Here is a 15025-nt window from a genome sequence, read left to right on the forward strand (position 1 = left end):
AGGTGACAATTTAGGCAGTGTACATTTTAAATCTAGTTCTAAAAAAAAAAATGTCTCCCCGCAATTTACTTGAGTGTTTTCAGCTTTCCCTCTGAAGCAGAAATTTTGCTACCTGCTTTGTCTCCCGCGCCGTTTTATCTATTGACAATGCTCCCTTTCCTCATCTCTAAACCTCAGCAGCACAATGCAGGTTTTAGCTGGGATAAGAAAAGCTGGTGATGGCTGTTTGACTTCATCAACAGCATAAGCCGGAAAGTTAACCACGGATGGGCCAATACGCTTTCGGGGCGTAAGCTCTCGGTGATGTGCAGGAGCACCAATGAGCCGCTCTCAAAAGATGTGTACGGTGGGAATTGGGAAGTGGAGGGCTTATGAATTTCAAACGCACTGTGGTTGGAGAAAACTTTTCTATAGTACACCACAAGTAGAGACGATCTTTCTGTCAAGGACTAACTTGTGAGCCATAGTCATGACTGACAAGTCATTTGGGCTTATTAGACATTTTCTTTTTCAAAAGTCCATTTTGCTGCTATCCGTTATTTAGTATTTGGACCCCCTTCTGTCGTTAACGGTCCATCATTTTTAGAGATTTACCAAGATTGTAATAGTATGTCTGTCAGACTGCCAGACAAATACTGTATTTATTTCGCACCCGTCATCAAAATTGGTCTCTCCCAAAGAAAAATCTAGCCCAAGAAAATAACACTCAAACCTCAATCATCTTTAACCAGCATCCCAGAATGCTTTACTTAACTACATGTGATTGTTGTATTCATTCACATCACATTTAAAGGGAAAATAACACAAAAATCTATTACTACTTAATTTTAAACTTTGTATTCTACTTAGTACTTACTGGGCCTGTACAATGAATGCATTGAGCAAGATTTGTACAATATGCAGTTCAGTTCATGAAACCATGACTCTGAAATGGAGCACAAACATTGACTTTCCAGCTATGCTCAGCTATCTCAATAAGGAGAAAGTGTTTCCTCAAAGTGTCCTCAATGCAGGACAAATTTGATTCTAAAAGTAGCTGATGTATACTAATACTCCAACATTACCATCCGTTACCAGGGTGACAGGTGACACAGGAGGTGATTACAGCATCGGATTAAAACGATTGACAAAATATACTGCTCCGTTGGGCTTAGTCCATCGGTTTTAAAATGTTTTTGTCATTCTGTGGTCCAGCTGCAAAACTGACATCCATCTGTGACAGACCGAAGGATAGTCTTTTAGGAGCAACGGACTGGCCATCTCGGGTTACTAATATACTGGTGACCAAGGGATCAAAGTACAATATGCAATCAAACAAATCAGGCAATCAGTGTTGAAAGTGTTATTTGAGTCGAGCAAACCAATGGGGAACTCGAGAAATGGCTCAACTGATTTGGACAAGACAAAATAATCATTAGTTGTCAAAGTACTGCTTGTGAAATTTGCACACGCGTTTAACAGCCTATGAGATCATATACTATACTCAATCAACCATGTGGAAAATGGGACTAGTTGCTGGAGAGGTGCCAAACTGCTAGGGGCAATGGCCCTGATCTATGCCCCTTCCCTTTGTGACCTAGTGTCCTTAAGAGACTGCTCATGGGCTGAATGAATGTATCCAATCAACCATTTCCTATTTGTAATGCACACAATCAGTTTGGATCACATTTTTGCACAAACATAGCATCTACTGGTAGAGAGTAGAAACTTCAGTGAAGTCTACAACGTCAATTACTGGCACGTCATGGATTTTACTGCATTGTCAGTTGTTTATACAATGTTATCCTTGGTATGTAGTGACTGATGAACTGTTCACCCAGCAGATTTCCATTAAGGCACTGTGGCTTTAGTTTCCACTAAGAGATAGTGTAAATGTAAGTGTGAATGATTGTCGTGATATGTGTCCTGCAACTGACTGGCAACCATTCCAGGGTTTAGTCTGGGTTTTCCCTTAAGTCAGCTGGAATGGGATCTCCGATCTCTCAACAACTATGGAAATGATAAGCAGATACGAACGACAGTGGATGAATATCCTCAGTGCAAAAAAAGAAAACAAAAAAAACGACAGAACCACAAAGAAAAAACTTTTGGCATTTATCTCGATTTACAAGTGTGCTGGGGGTCCCTTGACCGTTTACAGTGTGACTCCAATGAGGCTGGGTGAATCTCACATAGCAGGTCAAGCTTCACGTGTAAAGCATAACAGGAATCCTTTCAATAGACAAAGGGAACCCATTTGGAGCCATTTCACGCATGATGTAAGGCAACTATCTGAGGAAGAGGAGGACGACAGTGGATAATAAATGGGAGCCTTTCCCTCCCTGCCTCTGGAGAAGGAATGTCTCTTCCCACTCTTTCCTGTCACAACTGTGGTGTGGAGTGAGGAAGTGAAGGCTTCACGCATGTTATGCTTCTCCTATGAAAGCACTTCAGTAGAACTTCGGTCAAAGTTTGTTCCAAGTTTACAACCTCCATGTATTTTTGAAGTTTTCAATAAACGAGCATGCATGAGTGAATATAAGCTGCTCTGAAAAGATCAGATCAAAAGAGCCCTGCTGTGATGAGAAGTCCATAAAGGGATCCATCATTGTAAACTTCAGAACAGAGAATCGGGTTCTCACAAAGAGGGTGCTGAGCAGTGAACACCCCGTTGTCTTCAACATCCTCTGAAATACCCATCAAACATGAAGTAAGAGGATATTCCCAAGTAACAACGACCTGAAACACTTTGATACCTGACTTTTAAAAGATCATTATCATCCAAATGCCTGATACGATGGGTGATTAAAAGTAAACTATTGATGAATTATTTTTTAAAGGTAATTTGTTTGACGTTTGGTCCAGTCGCCTAATCTTACTGTGCAATGGTGACACCACAGTGCCCCCTGCTGTACGTCAAAGAAAGTCCAACCTATGGATGCTATAAATCAGCAATGCACAGACTGGAACTCCCATTTTCAGCCAGTGGATCATTGAGACACCCTGGAGAGATGATTATTCTTCTGATGTGTGCTGTCACTGACATTCTCCCATTGCATGTTGAGTGAATCAATGCCAAATGAGGAGATGTTTTGTATACACGAACAATTCTCTGGTGTCCTCTTACTTAATGGGCTTTTTTGCTGTTGTGCAAGTTCCGTGGTTACCTGGCTACCCAAGAAATAATGCATTGACTGTTTTTTTTGTTGTTTTTGTTTTGTTTTTAGCTATGTTGTGTGTGAAGACTTGAGTAGAGCAAATACATTGCTGATCTGTTGTACTCGTTTATTTTTTAATGGTCATTAGCATTGGCACCTTTTAATGACGTTCCATAATTTATCAAGGCTAATCCATTTAAATGAGTTTTTTTTTTCCTTAATCCACAAATTGATCAACATGGAACAGTATAATGGCACATTCAATAGCGGTATCATTGAAATCATGAAACTATTGTAGTTTACAGGTACTTTTTTTAAGTGGTTAAACACTCAAAAAATAGACTGGGAAACTTGACTTGTGATTCATTAAAAAAAAAAAAAAAAAAAAAAACATTAGGAAGCGGCTATGATATGAAAACTTGAGTTTGGTTTGCTATTCTAATGTGTCAGTGACTAAAGAATCACATCAACTGCATGGCAACTGATACATCAAGTGACAAACCAGTCAAGATAGTGAGGGTAATTAAATACATTATAATTATGACAAAGCCAACAAATGCAATAGCAACTGATATCACAACAAACTGACTACTTGCAACTGTAAGTGGATGTTCTATTTTTCCCTACAATAGGATTGATTCTTATTCTGATACCAGAACAAAATAGAAGACAGCAATAAAAACAAAGATAGTAGTTGTAATTTTAAGTTCTCGTGAGAATAGTTTGATATTCTCCAGCAGCAGTACAATTTTACAAATTACCAATCAAACCCAAACATGTTAGAGAACGGAGGAGAAATTGAATAGCAATCCCATCTCAACTTTGTCCTTTCACCAAGCCAACCATGAAATACAGGCACTAAAGGTTTTGTTCCACCTGGTATACACAACTCCCACCCACTGAAACCAAGCTCCTTAAAATGGATGAGACGTCATGGTTATTAAATAACAGAGGCCACAATCTGATAAGGTGTGTTAACCCCCAGAAACACACAACACTACATACACAAATAAATACCGGGTACTGTTTGCTACGTGCAGTTTTGAAACAGGAGAGGCAAACACAAAAAACCTCAAACGCACACACACGCCAGATGAGACCACCTGTCTATGTAGGAGCGCCACAGGCACCATCACCTGCTGGCGGGAAAAGAACTCTTTGATATTCATATCAACCTGCAGCTCCGCACACTCCAATGTAATACCTCTTGCTTGCCTTTTTCTAGCTCTCTCTCCCAGACATAATAATGACACGACACAAAAGCCAAGCGTACAAATCTAGCAGGCGGAGGTTTGATCTAAAGAAAACACAGTGCCATGTCGGGAGCGGAACAAACTGCGAGCCATGGCGGAGAGTGAAAAGACAACTGAGAGCGCGTCAAATCACTGAGAAGGCGCAGAAAGTTTTGCCAAAAGTAGAACAGCGGTCGGAACACGATGCTGTGGATTCATACAGATGAGAAGCGGTGCAAGTGGCGACCGGGAGCAAAATTTGCCAAGCGGTGAGAGGGCTTTGGGCCAGGCTTGGAATGTCCTGCCAAATTGCCTGTCCCATCACTCCACCCCCAACCCCTCCAACATGGCCAAAGGCAACCATGACCACCTTCCACATCACAAGCAGGAAGGGGGGCCCAGCTGGTGGCTGCGATAGAGTGGTGCCTAAAACGGTACAGGCAATTCAACCTTATTTGAATGTGCCCTTTACATTAAAGTCGGGCACACATACACGGATTAAATATATTCATGATGCTTTTTCTCTTCATATCGTTCTTAAAGCAAGATATTTGTCCTCATAAGTAATACAATTTGGTGTGCTACAAAAGAAAAGTGTCTAGAATCTTATTTTTCAGACCATAAGGCATACTTATTTCCCGTTCTGGTTTGTTTTTCTAAATGTGCACTAACGCGGCCCGGTGCACCCTATACGACTGCCTGAGACAAAGCCAATGCACAAGTATCAGCCATTTTTTGACACTCCTTTAGCCTAACCTTGGAAAATATTTCAAAAAACAAACACATATAAGTACCTGGGACTGATGACCCCGGCAAAAGGCTTTGTTTTTGTCATGTGTAAATGCACTTGGTCATTTTATTTTCTCTTTTAGACTAAGCTGTAACCCATATAAACGCTTTTAAAAAAATATGAAAAATGATTTGTATTGTTTTTTTTTTTGGTATTGTTACAAAGATTTCAGGTTTTAGCATACTTTTTAACAATGTATACGGATACAAATCTTATTTATAGTCAGCACGTTGAGTCAGGGGGAGTGGGGGTGGAGGTTCTCTTTCCTTGGGGGGGTTTGGCAAAATATAATTGAGAAGCACTGCATTAAATTAATACTTTGCTTTTTGTTTTACTTCCTGTGGCCTGAAAATGACATGAAATATGCTGAAGGCTTGGATAAACCCTAATGCCCAATCTGCCTATGAATGTCATATGACCAAAGGGTGAGTCATGATTGGTCATTACTTGAGCCTTGAGCACAGGTGACGTCACATTGAGTAAAAATGTTTTTTGGGGTTCATTTATTGCATTAAAATGGTTATCATCCAGAAAGAATGAAGAATTTTGAGATTTTCATTTTTTGGCCAGATTGCCCAGTCTTACTGACAAGTAAGGATGAAGTCTACTAATGGTATGCCAAAGTTGCCCTGTGAGGACAAAGAGAGTACTGCAAAGTCACAAGTGGCTGTTTTAGTGCTGCTGGTTTACATTCCAAGTACTGTTGAGGTTCCTCCTGTCTATTCAAGTTCAAAAGTATAAAAAGATCAATGCACGTTTACACAAGTAAAGAAAGCAATGCATTTTGGGGAAATCCAAAACACAGTATCACATAGCACCCTTCTGTGTTTGAACATTCGGATGAGTGTCTTCTGAGTGAAAACGTGAAAAGCTTTTATTTGCTCCATTATAGGGAAGACTCCCCACCTCTGAATGGGTTTAGTGTGAGAAGTCTTCTTGCTCACAAATAAAGGGACACACACATGTTCACATAATGAGCTCGAACTGGGAGGCCCTAGGCTGTGGCACATCTGTCGTACGACAGACATAAGGCATTCATGCAAAGACTCACCATGTTCCAAGTAAAGGCATACACGCCACTCACCACAGGCGATAAGATCGTTTTCTTTTTCTTTTTTTAATCAAGAAAAGAAGGACTGTAAACATGCATGTGCACAAAGATCTTCTTCACGCCGCTTCTCAAAAAGGCCCACTTTCAGATTTTCAACATTGAATGCATACAGCTATGATTATATTAGACTCCATCTATTTAAAAAAAAAAAAAAAATGGAATGTATTTTTACAGACGAATGAAAGACCAAAAAGGAAAATGCATACAGTTCCCATACTGGTGTACAAAACCAAGAATAGTGGTGGTACGGCGGAAAATGACAATGTATGTAAGCCTTGAGTATTAGAAACCAGAACACAACGTAATCTAAAGAGCCCTTTCAAATGAGTACGTTTGGCATTCAAAGGGATTCAGTTGCCTGTCAACAATATGCAAGCCTAAAGTGCTCACGAACAAGCTTAGCTCCTCAGCCTTGGCATCGCCTCCTGCCTGTGCATGCCAGTGTCAACTTGAGCTCTAAACAGCGCCTGTCTCGATGCTTGGCTCGTGGCCTCCGTGCTTTCCAATTTGAGTGGCTCTCTTCCTCTTTGGTTCTTTTCAATTATTCTATAGGTATCGTGTCATGTCACCTATATTTTTTTTTTTTGGGCCAGGGTGACAACACCTCAGTAAGGAGTGGCCATGCTAGATTTTAAAGTTTGACTTCTGATGAATTGTACATAGTTACAGTATTTTTTATATACTGTATGGAGTGAACATGTTCACTCCCAATGACGACGACAGACGTCAAAGACCCATTTTAACCGAGTCAGTACTGAGTAAGTTAATTGATTTGCTGCCATCCATTCGTCCATTTTCTAAATCCACTTATCCTCACGAGGGTCACAGCTTTGAGGGGGCCTATCCCAGCTTTCGTTGGCTAAACCAGACAATTTTATGGCGCATAGAGATGAACAAACATTCATGCATTCTTTCGCACCTAAGGACAATTTAGTATGTTCGATACACAGGCACGTTTTCGGAGTGTGGGAAAAAGCCGGAGTGTGTGGAGAGAACCCACGCGAGCTCGGCAAGAAAATGCAAACCCCACAGAGGAAGGCCGGAGCGAAGTGGATCTGAACTCGTGTCCCTGAACTGTGAGGCGGACGTGCTAACCAATGTTCCACCGAGCCGCTGATTTATTGCTATTGACAGCTATTTTAGTCAATAATCCGTTTTAATAGGGCCAATATTGAAAAAAAATCCTATTTAAAATAATAAATAAACATACAAATAAATAGTGGTAGAGTATCCGGTGGTTTGAAAATGGAAGCTAGGTTAAAGATTTCAAAATATTCTTCATTGGTATGAGGGTGGCAAGAGGAGTTGTCACACAGTGACAAGGATTGGCCTTGCCTTGCCCCACCCCCCTCCCAACATCCTAGATCAGCATATCTAAAAGTCAGGTGAACATGATGAAATTTGTCTATACAGTATTCTGAATTTATTCGAGGTCAAATGAAACCAAATCAATTGGCATATTAATCAATACATTTAGTCATCAACTGATCATTTAAACCTAAAATTGTACAAATGATCAGAAGTTTAGCTTTTCATCAAGAAGTGTTCTCACTTTCCTTTTATCCTTTATGAAAGCAGACTGATTGTGTTAGAATCAGGCATTTGTTAACATCTGCTTTTAGTTTGGGAAAACAATGACCAACAATTTTGCCAGTTTTAGCACCTTTTCTGCTCTGTCCATTTGAAAAAATAAATGCAAAAATAAAGGGATGGAAATTAATTAAATTATGTGTTTTCTAAAAAACTAAAAATATTCACCGTTTAATAAATAGCTTAATGGTGTATTTATAACAACTGAGTTGCAAGCAGCCTTTTTTTTTTTTTTAATACGTCATGGAGGTTCTTACAGTAGTCATAGTAGATTGAGGTTGATGTTGCTTTCAGTTTGATATGTTGCTGACCTGAGAGCAACATTCACAAAGGCCATCATACTCCAGGGGCACATGTCGAATGAATAATAGAATACTCCCCATGTGGGAAGACAGTGAAGCTATGGAATTTCAAAGAGAAACCAGGTTGACCCTATTTTGGTCAATGTTACCATTAGTCCCTGAAGAGCCATCTGCAGAAAAGACAAAAACACTTCTCATCATGTTGGTGCATCCCTTCAGGGGTATATGATAGGGTGCCAGAAGCTCAGTAGGAGGGCCTGTATCTGTCATCTTCATTTATGGTTTGTCTCTGACCCAATTATTCTCCCCAAGGCCCACCATGCAACGGCACAGATAATAGGCTTGTTTGGCAAAATACCTACCCAGTCACTCAAACCAAAGAGGCCCTGACAGCTGTCAACCAGGACAACCTTCCCTATTCATGGTGCATTCCGGAAGGGGTGGTGGGGGTGGATGGTGGCTCAATGTATTGGTATCTTTGTTTCTCCCACATATATATTTTGTATTTTTCTTGCTATTGTGTCGAAACAGCAACAGCATTCCCATAGAGGTGAAATCATGTCAGACAGGAACACTCTCAAATGTTCATATCCACTCAAAATGTCAATTAATTACCACGAAATTGCTGCATTTTTAATTGCTTATCAGGATAAAATGACCAGCAGGCCATAGAGTAATTCAAAGTAAATCCTGCGGTTCCCCTGATGGCGTGGCGCACAAAAGCTGTGATTGCATTTGCTATATCCCCTCTGCGAGGGATTATAAGTATGAGGGTGGTAGGTGACTAAAAGGAACGACAATCTTTCCCAAGAAATTGTGGCTAAAAAAATGCCGACCTCATAAACAAGCAAAAACATGCAGTACATTCATAAAAGCCTTGGAGAGAAATTCAACGAAAATTCGCCTGTCGTTGCCCATAAATATCTGAACAAAGCAGTGGAGGTTAGGACATTCTGCCTACATGCAGATTTAGGCCTGACGTATAAAGAGTATTATTGTTTACTTTTTAAGACTAGATTCACTGATATGTTTATAATTGTTGTCTAAGATGGATGGATGGATGGATCGACAATAACACATGCAAGCACTTCATTACTCATACTGAGGAAAGGCAACATACTAAATATAGGATATAGCACTGATAACAGATATGAGCTTTAATACCACAACTGCATTAAAATGTTTATGCAAAGCCATTAATGATTTTTGTAGCATCTTCATTGATAAATAATTCAAAGTCAGCGGGTCATATGCACATCTAGACCCACCATTGAAGCCAATTACATCTAATAACACCAACAACATTCAGTCAAGCTTAGCATTAGACCAATATATTGTGATCAATACTCTTCCCCTTAGAGACAATTCATATTTAATTTCACTTCAATAACAAGTCAGTAATAATAAGAGTGTAATCATTTTTTTAGATATCTGTTTTATTAAAAAATAAAACATGCTCTGCTGTTATTGGGCCCGCTTTTTAATTTGCAAAATCTATGCACATGTATCTCAATCCGCGTGGCTCAATGGACATATTTCAGGAAAGCACATTGTTCATGACAAATATGCAAACACGATGCTGAAATTGTTTGGCTGAACATAATAGCCTACAGTCAATGTCAAAGACACACAGACATTTGGGCACGCGCACACAGGCACACAAACACATTGGTGATTAGTAATAAGCCTTTGATTTCCCCAGGCAGTGTTCTGGTACCTGGGGATCAGCTGATGGGACCCTGTTTTAGCCTTGGCTAATTCCATCCGCAGCATGATCTCGACCCAGAGCAGGTGCCCACTTGGTGCCAACGGCGGTTGCCATAGCAATGACAACTCCAGGTCCCGTCAAATTGCAAATTGACCACCACGGGATAACAACAACAGTTGTGTATCTGATTCCTACTTTAATCCATTAATTCAGCTATTTTATTTCATTTTTTTCTACAATGTCATTAAAACAACAACGCAAAATTAATAGAACTACCAAAGCTCATCCATTTGCACCCTTCAGTCGCAGTAAAGGGTCAACTCTGAACCATTAAAACCCGGACTATAGCGCCACTCGGTGGTCAACGACTCTAATAACTTCAGTCATGCGTCTGGTGGCGGCCTCATCAGCCTCTGCACTAATGAGCATTTTCTAGTTACCACCCCTGAGGATTCGGCTAGGCATTCAATTTGTTTCAGTGCTAAAGGGCATTCTTACTCACCTTTGCTTATAATAAGGCAAGCAACACCAAACACTAAGGGACCAAATATCTAGTTCGCTTGATATTGCTGTTAAATAGTGGTACAGAAAACAAAGCAACATGATGGATGTGTGCTTTTGTGTGGTGTGTTTTAGGGAACAGACAAATGGGCGAGTCGAATAAAATTAAATGTGTGAGTGTCATATTTTGTGCTTCTTGAGACAAGAGATTATGTTTACAAGGTACTGAATTGTGTTTTACTGTATACAGCACAAGGATCAAATGTAAAGCATTATAAAATGATGACTAAAAAAAATACAAAACAAATAAATAAATTGGACTTTTTGAACGCAGAGCAACACTTACTAATCGATAAAAACAAGACATTCATGTAAGTGTGTCTTTTGCACAATGCCAGGTTTGTATTATTCTTTAACTGAGCACTTAAGCGGAATGTAATTACCCACAATTAAGCGTCTTTATTGATTTGTTAACTCATCGCTTCACACCTAAGGCTGTTCTCAAACGAGGAATTATTCGAATTTGTCATTTTGCCATCTGGTGTAAGGCTTAATTGCAATTGTCACAGCAATTTGTAACCATTGCACAGCAATAAAAGGTGCTACTTTTTTTCTCATAAAGGCTCTGAGCAACTATATTTTTCCTTACTCGTTTGTCTGTTCTTTTTTTTTGTTGGCCCGTCTAAGACTTAAAACTGATATGAAGGGTGTTCTCATCAGCTGTGTTTGCAACAATTGTCCAGCAGATAGCAGCAAAGCACAAAAAAACCTGAAGACTGATTTTGCACAAGGAACATGTTTCGGGTTTTTTTTTTCAAAAACGGATACATTAATAGGTCTTTTGAAATGTTTAACCATGTGGTATAATGCTATTTGCTCAATTAAATGCATAATGCATAATCAGCTAGAATAGACTAAAGCGAACCATATTAAAGACAAACTCTAAAGAACATGGATGTACTGTATAGTGAAAAAACAGTAAGTTAATTAAGATGACAAATTAGTTCTACTTAATTGTGCTTTTTTTCTGGTAATAATTTCATGACCCGATTGAAACAGGCCATACAAAAGCACTTTTCAATGCTGGATGGCCTCATAAGAGTGCTTTTTAAAGCTTCACCCAAGAATATGGTAAGTGTTAGCTTGGACTGGTTGAAATTAAAGAAAGGTTCTTGGTCCATTTATTCTAAATTTCAGAGAAACTAGGACAGACTTGAATGTTGATAAAAAGAACTGGACGAACTGGATTTACTACTACAGCTTTAAACGCACAGGAGGAACCAAACACCCACGCTGTATTTACACTAACTGTGCCACTGTTCATTTGAGCTGTTGTGGACACCAATTTACACAATGCAAATATAATGCAGGAAATGCAGAACTGGGACAAGAGGATTGCAACATTTAACCTAGAGAACGGGCTGGGTCTAATGACGTGACAGAGTTGGGTGAGATACTGAGGGGTGAGGTTATTGTTTTATTTGAATGCATGAGGAGGATCTCAAATGAAATGTGTAATGGGCAGCCAGTGAAATTGCTGAAGGACAGATGTTTTGTGACTTCTGTCAGGGGATCTTACAAAAATGAGGGCACAAGATTGAGCTTTGCACCTATTGCGTTACGTAGTAAGACATGCTGGATGACAGCCATTCTTTTTACCAGTGATTTCTTTAACCACAAACCATAAAGTAACTGTGGAAAGTAAATACGAATAGAAAAATATGGTGAGGACTTACCCTGTCTTTGTCATCTGCAACATCACTGAGGACATCATCCAGGTCAAGGATTCCACCATCACGGTGTTCCAACCTGTGGACTTGAACCCAGTAGCTGGGGTCCTGGGAAGAAGGGAGGGAGGATTGTGTTAGAAAAATCCATAGTTTTAAGGTAATTTGCGATACACGTGCATCGTATTTAGGGACGTTATCTGAGCCAGAAATGATTGCTGCCAAGCAAGATAATCAATCAGCTGATCTGATCATTATGTAGGTCATACATCCACTACTCAGTTGGCACATTATGACAAGTTCAGGGATTGACTTAAGACTAGCTGTTATGAAATGATTTAATGTTTTTTATGCCCTGATGCATTTGTTTGTTTGTTTTTTCAAGTGGAGCCCACTTCATTAGAAAATAAAAACATATCAAACTTAAAATGATCATTTGAAAACATAAATGGGTGCTAAATATAAAAAAAAATGGTATTATGAAGAATTTTGCTGCAATTTTGGTTAGTAATTGCATTTTAATGGAAACACAATCAATTACTTTTTAACATTGAGATGCTTGTTTCGAATGAAGTAAATACTGTATTGTATACAAACTACGTGCCAAATCTTGAGGAGCCTAACACTATGCCACCCAATGCAATGTAAGCAGGATCAATGTATCGAGTGAGCTATGAATAGCTCTTGCCCAAAGTCAGTTGGTATTGACTCCAGATCACAACGCGATCCTGAGGACAAGCAGTATAGAAAATGAATGGATGGATGATCTGTTAATAGTCAAGGAAACAGCTTTAGTGGAAGACTGTCAATGGGTGAATTTAAAAGGCTTATATTTCAGTTCATTTCCTCCCCTCCCTTTTCCTTTTTTTTTTCTGGCTCAGGCCAACTCAAGGTCTTCGAGCATTGAAGCATAAAAGCAAATCTAGATGAAGGGAAAAGAGAAACCAATGAGTTAGAAGACATTTTTTTCCATCCTCATGTAAGGAAAGATTCCCCTTGCTCTTTGTCTATGTTGTGCCCTCCCTCTGTCTGTTTGTTTTCTTCAGGCCTCGCTCTTCTCCAAACTGAGCTATCTTTGGGTCTGTGGTCAAATGCCTTCAGGCTCTGTTTTACTCAACTCTACTCTGGTTCACCAGGAAAATTGGTCCAACTCTTGAAAGGAATGCTGGTGTGTGTTAAAGGTTCTTTTTTGAGGTTATAAGGAAGGAAAAAGTGGTAAGTCCAACTGTGAAAAACTGGGAGAGGACTTTCTTGACAGTAAGATTGACATTGACTGTCTCATATACTAGAAAAATATGACCATATTCATTTTTTATGCACTGCATGTGGAGAATCATCCAGATCAGTTTACGCCATCTGCTGAGGTCACACACCTTGCTGGTGTAAGTCTGAAACAAGTAAAGTACTAAAAGTAAGGACCATAAGAGTATGGTTTGGCAGTGTTTGGTATAGAGCAGTTTGAAAATGGGAGTACAAATATTCCTAGGGGCACGTTGAGGAGATTTTAACAGAGTTCCTACAAATATCAGTAAATCTAATCGAGTGCTTTTTAATGTTGTGAAAGGAAAAGGTTTGTTTTGTTTTTGGTTTTTTTCATTTGAAATTAGGAGCAAATTCAATTGAACATGAATCAACTTATATTGTGTTGAAGTTATTCCTGCAAAATATTGTATGACTTAGTTTTGTTGAGTCACGAGTCATATGTGACTAGGGCTGGGGGAGAGAAAAAAAAGGTTGACCAAATATCGTAAGTAGTCTTTGAAAATAGCCTACCTAAAAATATCTGCCTCGCGCTCATCTGAACCATTTTTGTGCTACCATTTTGACCCCAAGGAAAAGGCTTTTGTTTTTGTGAAGTGTAATTGCAATAAAAGAAGATTTATTTTTTTTTTAAGTTTCAGGCACTTTGATGCTCTTGGTTCTTTTTTTCTGTTTTAGACGAAGCTGGAACCTGGAAAACATTGCAAAAAATAGTTAACGATTGTTGCTTTATATTGCTTGGTTTGTTTTTGTTGCCCTTATATAGTCATTGTTAGTATGCAAATGTTAATGATGTATATTAACTGGTTCGCATTGGTAGATACACACACACACACACACACATATATATATATACACACATATACATATACATATACATATATATATATATATATATATATATATATATATATATATATATATATATATATATATATACATATACATACATATACATATATACATATACATACATATACATATATACATATATATACATATATACATATATATATATATATATATATATATATATATAAATTGAGGGGAAATTTATAATATCCTATAGTGACAGCTTGATTTGTGACGCAGACAAGTCAGAAATAAGACAGATGTTACACGATCTATCTTCTGGAATTCCTGAATAAAAAATTGCCTATAGATACTACTATAAATGCAGTTAAAAAAATGTTTCGAATCGGACACATATGGCACAACACTCTATTTAAGGTCACATATTAACATAAATGCTTTGGTGTACTACATTGAAAAAAAACATTTCACAGGACATACATAATTGAAAAAAGGTGCTGAACCACTGGTTTAGAGGAATCCTAAAGATCTGGCCTCAACCCAATCAAACACATTGGCGATGACCTCACAAAGGCTCTTCACAGGATGAACACACATTGTCACAAAGTATTTCCTGCTAGTAAAGCAAGAAAAGGATGACCAACTCCATATTTACCTAAAATTCCTCAAGGTATTAACTAAGGCCAGGTGTCTAAATACTTCTGGTTATAAAATGAACCAAGTGAGGAGGAGTGGGGACAAAACACAATATTCAAATGCCATATGTCAATTTGGCACAGGAATCATCCTGGCCTCTTCTTCAGATGGATTAGTTTTTGAGAACAGCTCAGCCACAAAAACATAATCCCGAAGAC

At 38.8% G+C, this 15025-nt stretch overlaps 1 protein-coding gene across 1 annotated transcript in view; it reads right to left on the reverse strand.

The window, feature by feature from the left end:
- The window catches only part of LOC148407777 (partitioning defective 3 homolog), a 217593-nt gene that overhangs the window by 186536 nt on the left and 16032 nt on the right, over window positions 1-15025 (reverse strand). The window contains exon 2 of the mRNA XM_088402015.1: window positions 12108-12209. Within this exon, the coding sequence (XP_088258141.1) occupies window positions 12108-12209 (102 nt within the window). The remainder of the gene's footprint in view (window positions 1-12107; window positions 12210-15025) is intronic.

The sequence above is a fragment of the Hippichthys cyanospilos genome, chromosome 19 (genome assembly GCF_059441005.1).
Source record: "Hippichthys cyanospilos isolate Australia breed blue-spotted pipefish chromosome 19, RoL_Hcya_1.0, whole genome shotgun sequence".
Taxonomy (NCBI): domain Eukaryota; kingdom Metazoa; phylum Chordata; class Actinopteri; order Syngnathiformes; family Syngnathidae; genus Hippichthys; species Hippichthys cyanospilos.